At 47.7% G+C, this 22,932-nt stretch overlaps 1 protein-coding gene across 3 annotated transcripts in view; it reads right to left on the bottom strand.

Moving 5' to 3' along the window:
• The window catches only part of gas7b (growth arrest-specific 7b), a 489,810-nt gene that overhangs the window by 151,175 nt on the left and 315,703 nt on the right, over nt 1-22,932 (bottom strand). For all 3 annotated transcript variants that reach the window (XM_038777399.1, XM_038777398.1, XM_038777400.1), the window contains exon 3: nt 12,334-12,411. In XM_038777399.1, the coding sequence (XP_038633327.1) occupies nt 12,334-12,411 (78 nt within the window). The remainder of the gene's footprint in view (nt 1-12,333; nt 12,412-22,932) is intronic.

Here is a 22,932-nt window from a genome sequence, read left to right as displayed (position 1 = left end):
TGCTCCTAATTCATATGTCGTATAACTGGAGTCAAATACTGACAACATACTCTCAATCTTTTATATGGGATTTCTGCAATTAGATTGCATTTTAAATTGAATCAAGAGTATTTTTAAGTTATAAAAATGTCATGTTATAAAAAAGTTGTTATAAAAACAACTTCTTTGTTCCATTTACAACTTTTAAATTCTCAGAAATCTATCTTTCAAGGCATGCTGTTCGATGATCTCAGCCTTTCTAAAGAAACACCTCAATTGTCTACAACCACTCTGCAATCAGGCCCCAGTGTGTTCGGGCTGAAGTTTTAAAGAGATGTTTACAATGAGTCATCTGTCTTAATTGCCACCTTTACAATTATTTTATTATTTTTCTATCTACTTAATTTTTTTCCCTTCTCTCCCGAAGACGCTAATTTGTGCAGTGTGACTCCATTGTCTGGGAGGAGCAATCATTTGAAGCCAGCATTCTGAAAGATTGTTGTTCGTGATGTTTCCATATATCTGATTAAAATCCTTTTTTTTTTAAACTGAGGGGAGGGGATGGTGAGTTCACAAACTTCCCTGTAAAACTGTATGATATTTTTGCCTGCATTAAATCTCCAAAGTTCGCCCAGTATTGCAGGCGTTAGAGCACAGGGTCCTTTCTCCCCCATTCACAATATTGTTTAGGTAACCATTCAGCGTTCTCTTGCTATGGAGTAATCCCAGCTGAGTGTGTGAGAAACTGAGCTGTCCAGACCACTGACATTGTTGCCCTTCAAGAAAAAAAATAGAAGGCCAGTTCTCCTTACAGAAGGAAAAGAAAAGATACAGAGTTTGTCAGCCGGTAATTGTTAGACTTGAAGAATCGGGCCACATGATACAGTGACAGAGACAATGAGCTCTCTATAGCGCTAACTCCAACTGGCCTGCAGTAATGGTCAGGATGATGATGGATGAAGGAAAATTATTTTAGTACTTTCAACACAATGTTCAGCAGTTTGCAAATCAAGGTATGGTAACATCAGTTTTTCATAAATTTGCAAAAAATCCCTATTAACAATTTAGAGCAAGAATAGTTCTGACGAAGAGTCCTCAATTTGAAGCGCTGGGTGGAATTTCCCCAAATTTTGTCAGATGTCAAGGCTCTGACTGAAAACCAGTGTGGAAACACAACTACATTTTCAGGCCAGATTTAGTGCACTGAAAATCTGGGTGCGTGGTTTACACAGTCACTCTGGCAGAGCGGGCCTGATAGCTTGGGGCGCCACCTTTGAAGGGTGCCCCGTTCTGCATTTTAAATATTTCCCTCCCGAGGCACCCTCCAGCCTAAATAGTTCCCCCAACTCCAATCACACTCCCCTCACCCTTGGAGAACTACTTGTACAAGCATTGCGGCGACCCCTACCTCCCTCATCCAGCACACAGGTATCGGGGCACACACATCCCGACCTCACAGGTGTCAGGGATCTCCCCTCCCCCCCCCCCCCACCATACATAAGGATAACCGAGCCCCCCCCCCCCCCCCCCCCCCGCCCAATGGAAGAGGGTTATCCCCCACCCAAGCTTCCTTGGCACTGACACCTTTGTGTGACACCTTGACACTGTTCCCCAGCAGCATCCCCAGGGCACTGACCCCTGCCCTGCACACTGCCCCCTGGCAGTACCTTGAGTGCCGGGGGCACTGCCAGTGGACACGGAGGGTGCCAATGGGCAATGCCCAACCTTGTCCCTCAATGTCCAGGCTTCTCCGTGCCCCCAGTGTGGTCATTACAACTGTTTTTCGCTTTTGAAAACCAGTAGTGACTCGCACTGGTGTTACGTCACGCCTGGTGGGTGGAAAGATTTGATGAACACTGATGATGCAACATTGACCACGATAAGTATATGGCAATGGCTTCAAATTCATTCAAATTAGGCAAGCGCCCTTCCTGGATGTGAACCTGATTGCATCATCGGGGAAGGCTTGAGGAGATTGCGATTGGAAATTTCGCCGGCACAAATCCCATTTTTGGCCTCTCTCAAGATTTAGTGGCCATGACGGGATTTGGGTCCAGGCCTAATGCGGCCGAAAATCCCACCCTTAACTTGATTTCCCTCTCTGCAGACCTGCTAGTTTCAATCGGTTCTCATGCATGGAAAAACATATGCACACAAACTGGACCTGACTCAGCCTGATTGATTCCAATTTCGAGACAGTCCCATTCAGCCAGTTGGTTACCAGAACTACAAATGTCATGCTTTACATATTCAACGCTGATAAAAATTAAGAAAGTGAGTCAAGGGAATTAAGAATGCCTGAGCACACTAGGCCAACAAAATTTTTAATTTGTTTTTATTTCCCTTCCTAAACTTGTTAACTTCATTCAGTGGCATCTAATATTAATAATAATAATAATAATAATAATAATCGTTTATTGTCACAAGTAGGCTTCAATGAAGTTACTGTGAAAATCCCCTAGTCGCCACATTGCGGTGCCTGTTTGGGGAGGCCAGTACGGGAATTGAACCCGCGCTGCTGACCTTGTTGTGCATTACAAGCTAGCTGTTTAGCCCACTGTGCTAAATCAGCTCCTCTCGGCAGCTCAAGATAGATACTGGGTTGGATTCTCCAATTTGAAGACTAAGTGCTGATGCCGGCGTGGGAACAGTGGCGTTATACGCCCGAAAAGACAGTGAAAAAGCTGCACCAATCCTCTGTCTGGTGTGGGGGGGCTAGCAGGCACGCAGCTTACAACCCCAGGCTTTAGCTGCAGATATGGCAGGTGAAATGGCGGGTCCGTGGCCGTGCAGTGCAACATACCGCCGGCCGTGCGCGTACCCAGCCTGCCAAATAATGCCCCCCTTTGGCCAGGTTCGCCACCCACCAGTGTCTCGAGCCCCGCCAAAGCCCCCCCTGCCCGCAGAAAGGCTCCACCCGGCTGTGGCGGTGCTGGACTCAGTCCGCCACACCAGGTTCACGACAATAAATAGCATGAGTGACCCACGGCATCAGGAACTCGGCTCATCGGGGGCGGAGCATCGGGGGAGGCCTCAGGTGACGTCCCGAGGCTGACCATACTGCGTGCAGCATACTCTGCGAGTATGCCGTTTTGGAGGGGGCAGAGCATTGCAAAAGCAGTACTGCCCTGGATTTCGGCGCAAACGGGGATTCTCTGGCCGATCAACGGACACTATTACGGCGCCGGAAACCGGAGAATCCTGCCCATTGTGTCTGACCAGGACATCTTCGCGGTCCCGTTGAGCTCCACTTATTCCAAAAGCGATGCTGACCGGGCTTCAAGACCAATGGACCTTAAATTGGTCCCACCCACCCAGTCCGCAGGACCCAGCTTCACATGCCAGGGTAGGCAACTCCAGAGGGTGGGAGACCCAATGGCTACCCTCTTCAGGTTTGGTCCAGCTGTAGAAGTGGTTTCCTGGGTGGTGGCCGTGGTCACATGCTAATTACTTGGATCAAGATAGCTCAAGGCAGGACAATGAGGCTGACGATGCATAACTCTTGATCATCTTTATATCTTCTGATATCCGTAGGTCATGTGACGGATTGGCGAATGACAGAGTACGTATGGATTCACTGGGAGTTGCAACTATGAACCTGTACACAGGTGGCTCAGGCTAGAGGACAATTTCTCACTGGAAGGAAGCAGAAGGAGAACTCAGCAGCCGCTTGAGTGACCCAGCAGTCCTGTTCAAGACCACACTACTCACCTCCCTGGTAAAAGTCGGGCCAGAAACCATTGCCCTAATCATCGTCTTCACATCCCTGGAGAGCAAGGTCAGAGCTGGCAAGGATTCCATCAATATAGCTGAAAGTACTTTCAAAAAAGAAAGCAAAGGCGTCATTGGTCACCATAGGTGCACGAACACGCGCACCCTCATGGAGAACTCCACAGCCAACAGCCCATGAGAAGCTCTTGTCGGAAGAGAGATGACTAGACACAACAGCCAGACCATTGCTCTCAGACAGACCCTGATGCATGATCAATCACTACTGAAGCGAGATTGTAGTACAATTGAAGGCTTTAATGAACAAGTAGTTACCCCAGCAGCTCCGGTACAGAATGACTGCTGTTGGTGAAACACAGACTCTTATGCTCCGCCTGCTGGGCGGAACCAGCAGGCAGGTTCTACCACTCATACTACAGGATAAGGTACATTCCACCTAGGTACCGTAATACTCCTAATATATCCTACCACATTCACCCCCTGTTTTAAAAAAAAAGAGTCCGGTGGGGGTGGTGGCCTTGCTTTTCCATTGGTAGAGGTTATAGTGGTACCCTTCGGTGCCTTTACATGCAATACATATTTACAGACAATTATTTACAAGTTAATGTTACAATGAAACTATCAGCTGGTCGGGGGACCTGGTCATCTTCTGCGATCGTCACAGTCCCGGCGGTGATGCTGGCGTCGGCTCGGGCATCTGTGGCTCTGGGAGCATGTCGTCTTCAGCTTCATCGCATCCGGATGGGGCCAGTGGGAGGACAGATCCTCCTGGGAAGGGGGCTGCGGTGGTGTGTGCCGGTGAAAAAATGACAGGGGCTGGTGGAGAGGGGGGGGGGGGGGGGGGGGTGGGGGGAGGAGGAGGAGGTGAGGGGGGGGGGGAAATCGAGCGGGGGCCAGATCCCAGAGGGAGACCGTGTCTTGTCGGCCATCAGGGAGCGCCACATAGGCGTACTGGGGGTTAACATGGAGGAGATGTACCCTCTCGACCAGTGGGTCCGACTTGTGGGCCCGTACGTGTTTGCGGAGTAGGACGGGTCCGGGGGCTGCCAGCCATGTTGGGAGCGAGGTCCCCGAGGAGGACTTCCTAGGGACGGCAAGGAGACGTTCATGAGGTGTTTTGTTGGTAGTAGTGATCAGATGGCGTGAAGTGCATCAGGGAGGACCTCCTGCCATCGGGACACTGGGAGATTCTTGGACTGTAGGGCCAGCAGGATGGCCTTGCAGACCGTCCCGTTCTCCCTCTCTACCTGCCCGTTACCCCGGGGGTTGTAACTGGTCGTCCTGCTAGAGGCAATGCCCTTGCTGAGCAGGAATTGACGCAGCTAGTCACTCATGAAGGAGGATCCCCTATCGCTATGGATGTAGGCGGGGAAACCGAGCATGGTAAAGATGCTGTGGAGGGCTTTAATAACGGTGGCAGCCGTCATATCGGGACAGGGGATGACGAAAGGGAACCAGGAGTACTCATCAATCACGTTTAAGAAATACGTGTTGCGGTCGGTGGAGGGAAGGGGCCCTTTGAAATCCACGCTGAGGCGTTCAAAGGGACGGGAAGCCTTCACCAGGTGCGCTTTCTCTGGCCTGTAGAAGTGTGGCTTGCACTCCGCACAGATTTGGCAGTTTCTGGTTACGGCCCTGATCTCCTCGATGGAGTAGGGCAGATTGTGGGTTTTAACAAAGTGGAAGAACCGGGTGACCGCCGGGTGGCAGAGTTTGTCGTGGAGGGTCCGGAGTCGGTCTACTTGTACACTGGCACAAGTGCCGCGGGACAGGGCATCAGGAGGCTCATTGAGCTTCCTGGGATGATACAAGATCTCGTAATTATAGGTGGAGAGCTCGATCCTCCACCATAAGATCTTATCATTCTTAATTTTGCCCCGCCGTGCATTGTCAAACATGAAGGCTACCGACCGTTGGTCAGTGAGGAGAGTGAATCTCCTGCCGGCCAGGTAATGCCTCCAATGCCGCACCGCTTCGACGATGGCTTGGGCCTCCTTCGCAATGGAGGAATGGCGGATTTCTGAAGCGTGGAGGGTGCGTGAAAAGAAGGCCACGGGTCTGATTGAGAGTGGCAGCCAGAGCTACGTCTGATGCGTCACTCTCGACCTGGAAGGGGAGGGACTCATCGATTGCGTGCATCGTCGCCCTGGCGATGTCTGCTTTGATGCGACTGAAAGCCTGGCGGGCCTCTGCCGATAGGGGAAAAACCGTGGACTAGATTAGTGGGCGGGCCTTGTCCGCATAATTGGGGACCCACTGGGCGTAATATGAAAAGACGCCCAAGCAACGTTTCAGGGCCTTGGGGCAGTGGGGGAGGGGAAACTCTATGAGGGGGCGCATGCATTCGGGATCTGGGCCTATGACTCCATCATGCACTATGTAGCCGAGGATGTCTAGGCAATCGGTGCTAAACACACATTTGTCCTTGTTACAGGTTAGGTTGAGGATTTTTGCAGTATGGAGGAATTTGCGGAGGTTAGTGTCATGGTCCTGCTGGTCATGGCCGCAGATGGTGACATTGTCGAGGTACGGGAACATGGCCCGCAGACCGTACCGGTCAACCATTCGGTCCACCTCCCGTTGGAAGACCGAGACCCCATTTGTGACACCAAAGGAAACCCGTAGAAAGTGGTAGAGCCGCCCATCTGCTTCGAATGCAGTGTACTTGCGGTCGTCCGGGCGAATGGGGAGCTGGTGGTAGGCTGATTTAAGGTCTACTGTGGAGAAAACCTTGTATTGAGCTATCTGGTTGACCATTTCAGATATGCGTGGGAGGGGGTACGCGTCGAGCTGTGTATACCTGTTGATGGTCTGACTGTAGTCTATGACCATCCTATGTTTCTCCCTGGTCTTTACAACCACCATTTGAGCTCTCCAGGGGCTGTTGCTGGCCTCGATAATGCCTTCCTTTAGTAACCGTTGGACTTCCAACCTAATGAAGGTCCGGTCCTGGGCACTGTACCGTCTGCTCCTGGTGGCGATGGGTTTGCAATCGGGGGTCAGGTTTGCAAACAGGGAAGGCGGGTCAACCTTGAGGGTCGCGAGGCCGCAGACGGTGAGGGGGGTATGGGGCCGCCGAATTTGAACGTTAAACTTTGCAGGTTACACTGGAAGTCCAGTTCCAGGAGTGTGCCAGTGCAGAGATGGGGGAAGACGTAGAATCGGAAGCTATTGAACTCAACGCCCTGGACCGTGAGGTTGGCTATGCAGTACCCCCGGATCTGCACAGAGTTGGACCCAGAGGCCAGGGAGATCTTTTGTTTAATCGGGTGTACAGCGAGAGAGCAGTGTCTTACCGTATTGGGATGGATGAAGCTCTCCGTGCTCCCAGAGTCGATCAAGCAGAATTTCTTGTGCCCGTTGATGAGTGCCGACGTCGTAGCGGTTAAAAGCGTTCGGGGCCGAGACTGGTCCCGTGTCACTGAGGCAAGTTGTGGCAGAAGCTCAGAGATCTCGTCAGGCAATACACGGCCACCCGATTCGACGTTCTGAGACGTCATCCAAGACGGCTGCCCCCATGAATTGCACATGGCCAGCTGGGAGATCTCATCAGGCGATACATGGCCAGCCGAGTCGGGGTCTTGCAACGTCATCCAAGATGGCTGCCCCCATGAATCGCACATGGCCTGTGAGGAGAGGAATGGCAGCGGACCCAGTTCGCCTGTGGAGACAGCAGCGGCCGACCGGGCCTGGCATACTGCCATGAAGTGCCCCTTCTTCCCGCAGCCCTTGCAGATTGCGGATCGTACCGGGCAGTGTTGCCAGGGGTGTTTGTTTTGGCCGCAAAAAATAGCATCGGGCCCTCCCGCCGGGGTTTCCTGGTTGCCGCACTGCACAAGCTTGTGGGGAATTTCGGGGTGCTTTGGAGTTGGCCGCGGGTGGGGTCCACCCTGTCCATGCGGGTACCGCACAGTCAGAAACGTAGGCCTGGGCGTTGCGGGAGGCAACATCTAGGGAGTGCGCAGGTTTCCCTGTCTCTTTAAGCCCCAGCGTGTCATTTTCCAGCAGTCGCTGGCAGATTTTAGAGGACAGCATGCCCGCAACAAAAGCATCCCGTATTAAGAGTTCTGAGACTAGTGGACAGTTACAGTTTCTACCTAACACTAACAATACGCAGTAAAAATCGTCCAGTGATTCCCCTGGGATCTGCCATCTGTAGCTAAAAGATGCCGAGCGTATACCTGATTCACAGTGCGGATGTAGTGCTCTTTTAACAAAGTCATTGCGTCCTCGAAACCGTCCGTGTCTTCGATAAGCGTGTAGATTTCTGGGCTCACCCTTGAGTGGAGGACTTGCATTTTTTGTTCCTCCGTGGGGGTAGTCAGGGCCGTCCTGATATACCCGTTGAAACATGTCAGCCAATGTTTAAAAGTTGCTGCTGCATTTGCCACGTGGGGGTTGATTTGTAGACACTCTGGCTTGATGTGGAGAGCAGCCATTCTTCAAATTTGTTCATTAAATTGATGCACAATCAATCACTACTGAAGTGAGATTGTAGTCCAATTGAAGGCTTTAATGGACAAGTAGTTACCCCAGCAGCTCCGGTACAGAATGACTGCTGTGGGTGAGACACAGACTCTTATGCTCCGTCTACTGGGCAGAACCAGCAGGCAGGTTCTACCACTCATACTACAGTATAAGGTACATCCCACCTAGGTACCGCGATACCCCTAATATAGCCTACCACAGACCCATCTACCTAAGGAGGGCAGATCAAGGAAATCAGTGCAGGTTACACGTTTTTTCTGAGTGGCTATGGAAAAGAAGAAGGACAGGAAGCCAATGTAGGCTTTGCTGTCATGAACCATCTTGTAAGTGGACTTGCTTTCCAAAGAGTATTAATGATTGTCTGATGACACTTGAACCACTCTGCTCCCTGCATGGCAACAGACAAGGAGTTCACATCAAGGTGTGCACCCCGACCAGAATCAACCCTGATAAAGTCAAGGATGACTTCTGGATCGGCGCCAATACCGAGGCACCCTCCAGCCTGAAATGTTGCCTCCACTACCCCCACACACTTAGCGCCAATGCCACCACTGGGTTCGCGGAGCACCTGGTCAGTGAGAACGGTAAAGGCGCCAACAACAAAGCCCTCAAACACATACCCTTATACGATACCGCCCCCACCCTCAGGGCCCATTTCCTCACCATAGCAATGTTCGCAGCCCAGTAATAATTCTCCATGTTTGGCAACACCAGCCCCTCTCCAAAAAAAGCCCCTGCAGACGCGGGATCTTCCCCACCCACACAAACCCGATCAGCCCACTGACCTTCCTAAAAAAATGACTTGGGAACAAAGATTGGGAGGTTTTGAAATACAAATAAAAAACTCGGCAGTACCATCATCTTCACTCCGCACCCACCCTGCCAGCGACAGCGGCTGCACATCTCACCTCTTAAAGTCCGCCTTCGCCTGCTCCACCAGCCGAGCCAAGTTCAGTTTGTGTAACTGCGCCCAACTCCGCTTCACCTGGATATCCAAATACCTGAAACTCGCCCACACACCCTAAATGGCAACACGCCTAGTCTCCTTTCCTGCCCTCTGGCATCAATTGGGAGAACCTCATTCTTTCCCGTATTCAATTTGTATCCCGAAAACCGGTCAAATTTCTCCAAGATCTGCATAATGCCTCCAATGGTGCCCACCGGGTCAGAAATATATAATAACAGGTCTTCCGCATAAAATTAGACCCCGTGTTCCAAATCCCCCCCCCCGACCTGCTCAATCCCTCTCCAGTCCCTCAATGCCCAAGCGCCATTGCCAGCGGTTCTATCACCAAGGTGAAAAGCAATAGGGAGAGCAGGCACGCCTGCCATGTCCCACGGTGTAGCCCGAAGTACCCCAAACTCACTCGGTTTGTCTGCATGCTCGCAATTGGAGCCCTACATAGCAACCAGACCCAATTCACAAACGCCTGCCCGAACCGCCCCAACACCTCCAACAAATACGCTCATTCCAGCTGATCAAATGCCTTGTCCGTGTCCATCACCACCAATACTTCCACCTCCTGAGCCTCCGAAGGCAACATAATTACATTGAGTAGCCTTCGCACATTCGCCGACAATTTCCTTCCCTTCACAAACCCGTCTGATCCTCGCCTATCACCCCCCTGGCACACAGTTCTCAATTCACAATGCCAACACCTTCGCCAACAACTTGGCTTCCATATTCAATAATGATATCGGGCAGTATGACCCACACTGTTCTGGATTCTTATTCTTCTTCAAAAAGGAGATGGGAGCCTGCAACGACGTAGAAGGGAGTTCCCCCCTCTCCCTCGCTTCATTATACGGAATCAACAGATTGGCACAGGTTGCCATCAACTGCTCATTTGTTAGCCCTCCCACACCGTTGGAATGAACAAATGTAATCAAACTCCTATCTGGAAGAAAAGCTTAGTGAGTAGATGCTATCCCAGCTAAGGGCTACAAGATTGGAGGTCAATCCCCAGTTAAGAAGCTCAATAAACTCTTTCAGTTGATGTGGGAGCAATGGACCATCTCACAAGAATATAAAGATGCATCCATCGTTCACCTGTACAAGCAGAAAGGAACTCGCCAATCTTCCAACAATCATAGAGAAATCTCACTCTTGTCCATTGCTGGCAAAAAGCCTCACCAGAATTTCTAACAACTTATTGCTAGATCTCAACCAAGGTCTGCTGCCAGAGTCAGTATGGTTTCAGATAAGGCCGAGGAACCACTGGTCTGATATTTGCAGTTAGATAGCTCCAGAAGGAAAGCCAAAAACGAAACATGGAACTCTATGCCATTTTTGTTGACCTAACCAGGGCCTTTGTCACAGTCGGCTATTAGGGTCCTTGGCAGGTAATTTGGCTGCCCTGAGAAAATCATTACAATAGTTCAATAGCTCCATGACAGCATGCTCACAGCGGTCCTGGATAACAGTGAATCTGCGGACCCATTCCCAGTCACTAATGGAATTAATAGGTCTGCGTGCGAGTACCAACACTCTTCAGCGTGTTTTTCTCCACAATGCTCTCCGATGCCTTCCATGATTGTGATCTGGCAGCAAAATCAGATATTGCATGAACGGGAGGCTGTTCAATCTAGGCGACACCAGGCAAAGACTAAGGTCTCCAAGGGATTTTCTGTTTGCTGCTGATTGTATACGAGCTGCCGGGTCAGAGTGGGACTTCTTCTATAAACCTTCCAACAACTTCAGCCTTACAATGAGCGTGAAGAAAACCAAAGTAATGTATCATCAGTCTGCTTCAAGAAAGCCCTATATTGAGCCCAAAGTTTCAGCCCATGATCGAACATTCCAGCAGTGGATAAGGTCACTTACCTCGGCAGCACACCCGCTTGGGCTATCTATATTGACAATGAAACACAGGCAAGAATTGCGAAAGCATTTTTCGAACATCAGTCTGGGAACAAAAAGGAGTAAGCCTGCCTACCAAGCTGGATGTTGATAAAGCAGTAGTCTGCCCACTCTGCTCTCAGCATGTGAGATGTAGACTGTGTACCAGCATCATGCCAAGAAGCTCAACCATTTTCACTTGAGATGACTTCTGAAGATCAGATGGCATGAACAAATACCAGACACTGAGGCACTCATGCGAGCTGGCATGCCAAGCATCCGCACCATATTGAGAGTCACAACTGAGTTGAGCTGGTCATGTAGCCAGAATGCCTGAAACTCGCTTACCAAAGCAAATCTTTTATGGAGATCTCGAGTCTGGGGTGCGCTCTCATGACAATCAAACGAAGAGCTACAAGGACACTCAGAAGACTTCGCTTAGGAGTTCTGATATCGACCTTTGAGTCCTTGCAGAAGCTTGCCCAGAGTTGTTGCACTTGGTGAAACCAAACAAAAAGTGCGGCATCCTTCAAACGCAAGCGCACATCAGAGATAGAGGCAGAGAGAAAAAGCCAGACTAAATTCCCAAGCCAACAACGCATCCAAAACTTAATTGTCTGATGTATACTGTCCCTATTTGCAACAGAACCTCCTGGGCACAGGTCGACCATAACATGCACCAGAAACCTACCAAATAGTGTTGAATATGGCCATGTTCACCTCAGTGGTTAGCACTGCTGTCTCACGCCGCCAAGGACCCAGGTTTGATTCTGGCCCCGGGTTACTGTCGGTGTGGAGTTTGCACATTCTGCGTGGGTCTCACCCCCAGAACAAAATGTGCAAGGTAGGTCAATTGGCCAAGCTAAATTGCCCCTTATTTGGAAAAAAAAGAATTGGGTACTCTAAATTTATAAAGAAAAAACAATCTTCACCTCAAAGAATAAACAAGGGCTTAATTTAAAGAAATTAGGTGCAATCCACATTTTTCAAATACTATACTAAATTACAAGATTGTTCCATTAACATGGTTATTAATCACATCTTCCTTTTCCCGATTCTATTAAGATGCTCATCTTTTCATTTTTTTTTTGTCTGAAAGGAAGATCTTGCTTAACATGTCATTCTTTTCTCCCCTTAGGGGTCCACTGACCCGTTGTGTCGCCTCAGTATTTCTGTTTTTCTTTAAGAGAGCTCCATTGCTCTTTCACCCAAAGTGTGAAAATGTTCAAGCAAAAGAAAATCCAAGGTTATTTCTGAAGCTTATTTCAGCAGTCAATAGTTATTCAAAGCTCAGTTACCTGCAGGCAAGGAATTCATCTGTGATATTGGACTCTTTGGTGTCCCTGGTGCGCTAGTCGGCCTTTCCCAGGTTGTTTCTATAATAAATGAAAGAAAAGACTTCAGTCTACAAAACGAATTGTGAAGTGTAAATCAGTTCAAACAAAACTGGAACAAGGGATCAGCTCAAAGAGCGTCAGAGATAACGAAAAAAATAGCAAAAGGAGGCCCCCGGGAAGTCGGATGTTTTGTGGCTTCGCTTCCCTCTTTGTTCTGTTTATTCTGACTAAACCGGCGGAGATTTGTAGAAATAACATTTAATTTTGCACATACATTTGAAATGCAATAATTTGGACAAAAACACCTCAAACAAATAAAAACCTTGGGAGCCTTCATGGAGTTTCTTACGAAATAGTATTTCAGGAGGGACACACTCACATTGGAAAAGGTTCAGAGATGGTTTGTTTAGGCTGATTCATAGGAGTCGGATTTTGTCTTGTGAGGAAAGATTGAGTAGGGTGGGCCTATACTCATTGGAGTTTAGAAGAACAAGAGATGATCTTATTGAAACATATAACATTTGGAAGGGGTTTGACAGGGTAAATGCTGAGAGAATGTTTCCATTCACGAGGAATCTAGAACTAGGGGGCACAGTTCAAAAATAAGAGGCCTCCCATTTATGATGGGGATGAGGAGAAACTTCTTCTTTCAGAGGGTTGTTAGTGTTTGAAATGCTCTTCCCCAGCAAACAGTGGAGGCTGGTTTATTGTATAGATGTGAGGCTGTTGGGCAGATTTTTGATCAACAAGAGAGTAAAGAGAGGCAGGAAAGTGGAGTTAGGGTCATAATCAGATCTTATTGAATGGTGGAACAAAATAGAGTGGTTGAATGACCTACTCCTGTTCCGAGTACATCTGCCTTCATCTCTTGCATTTTAATGCCTCTTTTTCCTGTTCAACTTTCCTTCCTCTGTCCCAAAGGTTCCCTCTTATAGTTGGATATGGTGCCATTGCAATGCTAGCCTGGCAGTATCATGCCAACGATACCACCTTTCATATATGAACTATTCTCCACAAAAGGACCATCGACATCTCTTTTCATTAGCGCTAGGCAAAAGCTTTTTAAAAATAAATTGAGTACCCAATTATATTTTTCCAATTAAGGGTCAATTTAGCGCAGCGCATCCACCTACCCTGCACATCTTTGGGTTGTGGGGGTGAGACCCACGCAGACACAGGGAGAATGTGCAAACTCCACACGGACGGTGACTCGGGGACGGGATCAAACCGGGGTCCTCGGCATCGTGAGGCAGCACCATGCTGCCCTAGGCAACTGCTTATATACAGCATGAGAAGTACCACTCCACAGGCATGGGACAAATTGAGAAGGTAGGCTGCCATGAACTATCACATCTTGTATGGGGATCAAACCCATGCCAGTGGTGTTGTTCTGCATCACATTCTAGCCATCTATCCAACTGAGCTAGCTGCCCACTGCCCTACCCGAATGGCCTATCCTCTACATTATCACATGGTCGGCCAGCCCTGATCTCACACTTAGCAATTCCTGATCTACAAAGACAGATAATCAGGAAAGCTGGCATTTGCTTAGTAATAGCAAGGTCGATCATATTGACCTCGCTTTTACCCTGATTGTGATTAGCTAGTGGGCGGGCAGACTGAACCTACCATCATGAGGGCATGCCTAACTACGTAACACATTCCATCATTCCTACCCCAGTGTTTACATTGACTGTATGCCATGTTACATGCTTTTGAGTTGCATTTACTGTACTGCAATGCTACCGTGAGATTCCTCACCTGGAGAAGTGCAAACTCAAAATTTGCACTTTACCATAATAAAATCTATTCTATTTTCCTAATTGGTAGTTTGAAGGAAATAAATATTCTGGCAGTTTTCATTATTGAAAAACTTAAATAGGGAGAGGGTGTGTTGCTCTGCTTTATTTTAAGGTAAAACCAGTTTAATGAAGCTTTCCAGCAAAGGCTTACACTACCAAGTACATGCTTTAATTTGTCAAATTTATGCCAGTATATATTAGAATGTGTTGAAGTATTTCCCCTTCAACCACGCTACATTTATTTAGTGTCAAACTATCACATCATCCCCAGCAGCAAAATTGTGAAATATTGACACTGATTGAGTTAATGAAACAGAATTTTTTTTTAAATAGCTGTTTGCATTGCAAAGATTAGTGCTTGCTTATTCCTGTAGCAAAGCTCTGAACTAACAAGAATTAAAATGGAAGCAGCCTAATTATCCAATTGCAAAATAGAGAAATGGAAACCAATTACCTGAGGATTACTTCAACAGAATCTACCAGCTGGGAAGCCCAGAGAGAACTTAGTGGAGTGTTGGTTGCATACCCCGCCCAGAATAAATCTTCACCGTCTTTTTTAATAAAGAGTAAAAGCAGACATGATGTAAAACTAGAGCTGAACCGAGTAACTCGACTTTCCCAACAGCAGGTAGGTTAGGTTCAAAGTCTCCCCAATTTAATCATCAATGGAAATTAGGCCAGACAGTTTAATCTGGCAACAAGTCAAGTTACAGGGGCTTTATTGTAGGTGCTTATCGGATTATACATGGCCCAAATATTTGAAACTATGCATGACCAGGAATACTGTAGTTGGAAACACCTGCTCATCAGCATCCTTATGATATTGTTAATCAAGACCGATGAAACAAATGGGATTCCTAGCCCTTTGGATTATATACTTAACTAGGCGAGAATTCTCATGGGTTATATATAACTAGGGGCGAATTTTCATGGATTATCTATTTAATTATGGGAGAATTTTAATGGATTATACACTTAACTAGGGCAGAATTCTCTCTCATCTTTTGTTCTGACCAATGATTGGAGCTTATAGATAGAATCATAAAATTTACAGTGCAGAAGGAAGCCATTCAGCCCATCAAGTCTGCACTGGCCCTTGGAAAGAGCACTCCACATAAGCCCCATGCCTCCACGCAATCCCCTTTAACCCCGTAACCCATGATGTGGAGATGCCGGCGTTGGATGGTTGAAAATGCTTGTCTTGACTTTTGCGCTCATATGCTGCGCTTCGCCAACATTGAGGGGGGGAATATTTGTGGAGCCTCCTCCTGCAGTTAGTTGTTTCATTGTCCATCACCATTTACAATTGGATGTGGCAGGACTGCAGGCCCTTAGATCTGATCTGTTGGCCGTGAGCCCATTTAATTCTGTCTGCTGCATGCTGCTTCCATGTTTGGCATGCAAGTAGTCCTGTGTTGTAGCTTCACCAGATTGAAACTTCATTTTTAGGTACACCAGGTGTTCCTCCTGGCATGCCCTCCTGTTCTATTAATTGAACAAGGTTGATCCCCCTGGCTTGATGGTAATGGTAGACTGGGGAATATATCAGGACATCAGGTTACAGACTGTGATCGAGTTCAATTCTGCTGCTGCTAATGGCGCACAGTGCCTCATGGATGCGCACAGATACCCAGTTTTGAGTTGCTAGACCTGTTCGAAGTCTATCTCATCGAGCAAATTGGTAGTGCCACACAAGACAATAGATAATATCCTCAATGTGAAGGAGGGGCTTCATCTCCACAAGGCTTGTGCTGTGGTCACTCCTTCCAATACTGTCATGAACAGATGCACAGACACTGTCATGACAGGAAGATTTGCGAGGACGAGATCAAATAGATTTTACTCTCGTTGGTTCCTTCACTTCTTGTCACAAACCCAATCTAATTACGCCCTTCAGGACTCAGCCAGCTTGGTCAGTAGTGGTGCCACAGACCATGCTTGGGTGATGAACATTGAAGTCCCCTGTGTTCTTGCCATTCGCAATGCTTCTTCCAATTGTTGTTTAACATGGAGGAGTACAGCTTCATCAGCAGGGAGAGAGCAATGATGATCAGCAGGATCATATTTCCCCTCATACAACAAAGCTCTGTGGGGTCCGGAATCAATGTTGAGGACTTCCAAAATAACTCCTTCTTGACTGTATATCACTGTGCCACCACCTACGCTGGGTCTATTTTGCCTGTGAGACATGGCATACCACAGGATGGTGATTATCTATAAGGTATGATTCCATGAATATAACTATGTCAGGTCCTTGCCTGACTAGTGTGTGGGACAGCTCTTCCAATTTAGGCACCAGCCCCCCAGATGTTAGTAAAGAGGAGTTTACATGGTCGACAGGGCTGGGTCGCTGTTGTTGTTTATTTTTTTTCTCCAATTAAGGGGCAATTTAGCATGGCCAATCCACCTACCCTGCACATCTTTGAGCTGTGGGGGTGAGACTCATGCGAACAGGGGGCGAATATGCAAACTCCACACGGACAGTGACCCAGGACGGGGATCGAGCCCGGATATACTTGGCGCGTGAGGCAGCAGTGCTAACCACTGTGCCACCCTCTGTTGTTTTGTCTGGTGCTTAGGTCAATGCCCGGTGGTCTGTCCGGTTTCAGTTCTTTTAGATTTTAGAGTCAACTACATTGCTGTGGGCCTAGAGTCACGTGTAGACTCGACCAGGTAAGTGTAGCGGATTTCTTTCCCTGACGGACATTAGGTGACCAAGTTGGGCTTTTATGACAATCGACATTTGCTGTATTCAATGTGATTATTTTCCACCTTCATCTGCTATTGATTTGCTTGCTTTCCTCAACATGAAACATATTTTAAAAATCTTTCTTTCCTCAGTTTGTTTATGGTGCCCTCTCTATTGTTTTGCTTGAAAGCAGCTTCATGTGTGGGCATGGAAATCACATTGCCTAATGGTAGACATTTACTAAGAGGTGATCACAGAGCCTTTAGGCTCCCATGTTTACATGGTTCTGTCTCCATGGCAACAACTTAATCTGCGGCTTTAATCACATTTTCCTTTTGCCTTTCTAGCACTGTCAGCTCTTTTAACAACTCAAACTTCTGACAAGATCACGGCTCAAAAACACTGCGGGTGCAAACTATATGTCTATCCAAAGGATCTGTAAATTCTACATGTGGCTTTATTTGAATCAGAAACCAATGTTGATTTGCTTCTGTACTACTGGCATTCGGGTTAAATATCGCTACTGCACAGGTTTCTATGGCAACATGATGGGACACAGGTAGTAGTTAGTTTCCTAGGTTACCTAACAGCTATTAAAAGAGCACAACATAAACCGTAAAGAATTTTCTGAGTTGCACTGGTCCTTCTCCAATACTAGGATCGCAAACTCTAACTGGACATGTCCCTGGAGGTTTGATCTCATGATCTATTACTTCCCCCCCCCCCAACCCCCACCCCCCCCCCCCCACCCCCATTCCAAGTATCCCATAATTTTTACAACTAATAAATTGAAGTGCTCAAATAAATTGACAAAAAAATGCTTCAAGAAAACTCCAACAACATTTCTCCAGTTTTGCTTGCAGGGATATTACTCCTCAATTCCCGGAGAATTCAGAATAAACCTGGAGGCAACCCTAGCTAATATTTATACAAACTGCACAAAAAGCTTTTCCAGAATATGCAACTGGAATTATTCACCATCAATTTCTTAAATGCGCTGACCCATGTTCAGGTACAATTATGATGCCAATTGGAGAGTTCCGCTATTCTGTTTCCCATCGTTGTTGACATTTATTGCCTATTTTATGGGCGCAATCCAACTAATTGGGAACAAAGTCCCATAGCGATCGCATTTAGCCACGTGTTTCCCGGTGCTCATGGCGTCCAGAAACTCATGCTATATAACGCGACTCGTGTTGTAGAAGGGGCCACAGCGGGGAACATTTGGCTGGGGTCACACATAGCCTCACTATTTTTCACAGTAACTTCATTGCACTGTCAATATAAGCCTACTTATGACACAAATAAAGATCATTATCATTACTTTGTTCACTAAAGAGATCCTATCACCGGAACTCCCCCGAAGCAACACCCAATCCTCCGATCTCCTAACACCCAAGGAGGGCATCCCCAGCCCGATCAGCGTGCATGCAAAAAATGTCACGTTGGCAGTGCCCCTGCCAGCTGTCAGTGCCACCTGGACATTTGGCAGTGCCAGGTGTTATATTACCTTTGGTGGTAATATGTTGTTGTTTTTTGGCTTTTGATCCAGAATGGTCCGTTGAGTTAATGACAAAGAAACCACCAATCATTAGATTGAATCAAAACTTTATTGGATAACGATTAATTAAATGAAGTTCGCACACTACTGAACTATCACTGGTAATAAAGTAACGTTGAATCTGTCTAGCAATAGTCAATAATTTAGAAATCACTAATGATATCTTTGTGTTAACTCTCTCTAATCTAATCTACTCCGTGTGCTGTTCTCAGGCTTTCTCCTTTGCTAACTACCCAGCATTCCCTGAGGTCTGATATTATACTGAGAACTGGTGGTGCCCTCTAGTGTTTGAATTGCACTAAGATGAAATAATTAACCCTTCACTAACTTGTCTATCCACATATCATTACACCAGGCTGGTGCCCAAATAGCACTGCCAGGGTGCCAGGATGCCCAGGTCCCACCAGCAGTGCCAAGGCACCACCCTTCCCAATGGGCATGCAGCTGTGGAACTCCAAACCCCTGGGAAATCCCACCAGTGCCATTTTGTCTGATCTCCATTTGTGGAGACGAGTACCAAACTCTCACCTGAGGTCACCAAGGCGAAGGGGCTAGATCCCAAAGTCTCAGGTACCTCAGGATTCTGCACATTAAAATGAGACTAACTGTCTCACTCTAATATGCAGGTTTAACAAAAAGTGATTCCGCCCACAAATGAGCGGGATTTACTTTGCAACGTCTCGCGAGAAAGCGTTATATCTCACATGCGTTGTGAACCGGGTAGATCCCGGGAGCGGGGTCTCCAGGCTTTTCTTGGCCACTTTGTGCCAAGGCCAGCTGACTTTCAGGTGCAGTGTGGCAATTGGATCAAATCTATGCAGAGATGGCACTGGTTTCTATGTGTGCAGCAACTTTATTTAAATGCTTTATTTATGCCTTGTCTATGTTTCCGCTCCAGCTTCCAGTTCTTTCTACAGGCTTGATTACTTTTCTCCGAGTTCACACCCTGGCTTAAACAATCGAACACAAGAGTCAACAGATATGCATTCAAAAACAGAATAATTGGACACTGCTACCTCATGTTTGAAGATTGGTCATAGTTGAGTCCAGGCAGTAAGGATGGGTGATGAAGCAGGTACTGGAGTACTGAGGAGACACACATAATGCTCCAGTCAGCATCTGGATGGGCGATGCTCTATCTGCACCCAGTGCATAGTCATCAAAAGTGCATGTCCGGATTGGATCTCTCATAGCTTTAAGGCACAAAGGATAATTGCAGTGTTCCACCCTGGACCATCACCTTGCTCAAGGCAAGCACAAACCAGGGATATCACTTCTTTAATGCTGGGGAGTGCAATTAACAGCCCTACACAAAAGCAACATGAAGTTTTTGACAGAGACTGTGACTATAAAATATACTCCATTACTTTGATGAAGGGCTCCATAATAGAGTCGAGCTCCACAGGTATAAGCAAAAATTAAACAGACTCAAATGTTGGATGAATACAATATCAGCAATGTGCACATGTCATGTAGGGATATTAGAGAAAAAACTGAATCTCAACGATTAGATTACAAACTGCAATGATTGGATGCCCCTGCTTTACCAAGTTACCCAAGCCCCTCGATGAGATGGGCGAGGTTAGCCAAGATTGCAAAGTGGATGAACGGCTTCCATCTCCACTCTCTCAGATTAATACTTGGCCTCTCATGGAAAGACAGAGTGCCAGACATGGAAGCACACTAACGTGCAGGGATCTATTTTCCCTTTTTAATCAACAGTGACTCAGTTAGCTGGGCCATGTGAGCCTACTGGATGGCAGCCACATCCCCAAAACAAGCCCTATGGCGAGCTTGATATCAGCACAAAGTCAACAGGTTGCTCATATTTGCGATACCAGGATATCTGTGAGCAAGACTTCCAGTTAATCGGCTTTGGGTTTGATCCATGGAAAGCCTTTGCTGCTGACCAGCGTGCCTGCAGATACGGAATCAGGAAAGGCAAAGAAAAAACAGAGAACAAAAGAAATAACCAGATGGCAGAAAGAAAAGCATTCGGCGAATGCACAAACATACAAAATAGAAGTAGGCCATTCGGCCCCTCGAGCCTGTTCCACCATTCAACAAGGTCATGGCTGACCAGTTTGTTTCCAATTCAACGTTCCCTTCTACCCGCGATAACCTTTGATTCCCTTGCCAAACAAACATCCATTTACCTCTGCCTTAAAAATATTCAATGATCCCACTTTCATCACCTTCTGAAGCAGTGAGTTGCAAAGTAGCACAACCCTCAGAAAAAAAAATCTTCTCATCTCTGTCCTAAAGGGGCGACTCCTAATTTTAAAACTGTGCCCCCCCCCCCCAATTCTGGACTCACCTACAACAGGAAAGATCCTTTCCACATCCACCTTGTCAAGATAATTCAGGATCTTATACACTTCAAGCAAGCCACCCCTCACTCTAACTCCATTGGAAACAAGCCCACTCTGACCAAACTTTCCAAATAAGAGAATCCACTCATTCCAGGTGCCAATCCAGTAAATGTCCTCTGAAACGCCTCCAACGCATTTACATCCTCCGTTAAATAAGGAGACCACAGGCCAACTCTATTCCTCTTACCAGCTATGTAAGAGACTGGTACTCATGAATCAGCCTCTATATCCACAACACACGATGTTCAATACAGAAGTGACCTGGGTGCAGTCCATCATCTTCGTGATGGATAGATGCCAATAATAATAAAAATATCAATTAGATTACTTGCTACTGTACTAATAAATACATATCGAAGACAATGGGTGCGATTCTCCGACCCCCACGCCTGGTGGGAGAATCGCGGGAGTGCCGGGCGATTCACGCCACGCCGCCTTGGCACCCGCACGCGATTCTCTCACTCTGCCCAAAACAGCGTGTCGCGTTTTGTGACCAACCGCTCGGAGAATTGCCACTCCGGTCGAGCGGCGATTCTCCGGCTCGGATGGGCCGAGCGGCCTGCCTAATCCGACCGGTTCACGCCGGCACCAACCGTACCTGGTTGCTGCCGGCGTGAACAGCGCGTGACCGCTGCGTGTGGGGCCTGTGGGGGGCGGAGGGAGGATCGAGCACCAGGGGGGTGCTCAGGAGGGGTCTGGCCCATGATCGGTGCCCACCGATCATCGGGCCGGTGTCTCTGAAAGACGCACTCTTTTCCCTCCGCCGCCTCGCAAAATCAATCCTCCATGTCTTGCGGGGCGGCGGAGGGGAGGACGGCAACCGCGCATGCGCGGGTGATGTCATTTAGGCGCTGCCGGCCGCGTCATTCAGGCGGCGCCACTTTGATGCGGGCGCCAAGGCCCGGCACGCGTGATTGACGCGCCGCCGCTCCTAGCCCCCTGGGGGTGGGAGAATAGGGGGCGAGGAGCGGCCTCCGACGCCGGAGTGAAACACTCCGGTTTTCACTCCTGCGTCGGCACTTTGGGCGCGATTCTCCCAAAGGGAGACAATGTTCCCAGTATCATGAAATTAAATAAAGCCTACAATGAAAATCTACATATATGCAAAACAATGGCACAATAATGTGGTGAACTGTAGGAGCCTGGCATCCACCACCTGCTGAATAAAAAAACCCACTAGTTATAGAATAACGTGGCTCCCCCTAATATACACATTTGTGTGCAGAGATAGATATAGATAAAAGAACACTAGGGGTTTAAGAATTGCATTCATATCGGGACCCTCATAAACTGTACAGGTTTCTCTCTCAGTGAGCAAATATGCACTTTGATATCAATATAACATGATTCTGCCTTCTCATTATTGCAAAAGTTATTGGACAGCTCAAATTTAATTAGGCAGTATGATACCACTTTCCATAGACAGGTTCACAGTTCTGCGCTGGCTTCACACCAGTTGCAGTATAAATGCAACTGATGTGACACAATCTTTGCAGAGTTTGCTGATTGAAATTACATTTAAATGTTGACGACGTGATTACTGGTGAGAATTACTTTTAAGCTCCACTCAAGCTGCCAGAAGACTTTGGGGATTTACTGAGTAAATCAGTCGAGCATCGGCTAAAGCAAATATTGGTCTCAAACTGGCATCTCTATGAGAATAGCAGCCACAAGGAAATTAAAGCACTAAGTGCAGGGGGAGGCCATATGGCCCATCAAATCTGCACCGAACCTCTGAAAGAGCACACCACCTAAGCCCACTCTCCAGCCCTATTCCCATAATCCCACCTAACCTACATATCTTTGGACAGTCGGAAGAAACTGGTGCACCCAGAAGAAACCCACAAGACACGGGGAGAAAGTGCAAACTCCACACAGTCACCCAAGGCCAGAATTGAACCCGGGTCCCTGACGCTGTGAGGCAGCAATGCTAGCCACCATGCCGCAAGTCATTGGCTGACTTATGTCATTCAACATATCAGCAAAGGGCAGCACAGTGGCGCAGTGGTTAGCGCTGCTGCCTCACTGCGCCGAGGACATTGGTTCGATCCCGCCCCCGGGTCACTGACTGTGCATATTCTCCCCGTGTCTGCAAGGGTCTCAACCCCACAACCCAAAAAGATGTGCAGGGTATGT

Source organism: Scyliorhinus canicula, chromosome 18 (assembly GCF_902713615.1).
Source record: "Scyliorhinus canicula chromosome 18, sScyCan1.1, whole genome shotgun sequence".
Lineage (NCBI taxonomy): Eukaryota > Metazoa > Chordata > Chondrichthyes > Carcharhiniformes > Scyliorhinidae > Scyliorhinus > Scyliorhinus canicula.
This window is presented reverse-complemented; position numbering and strand designations above follow the sequence as displayed.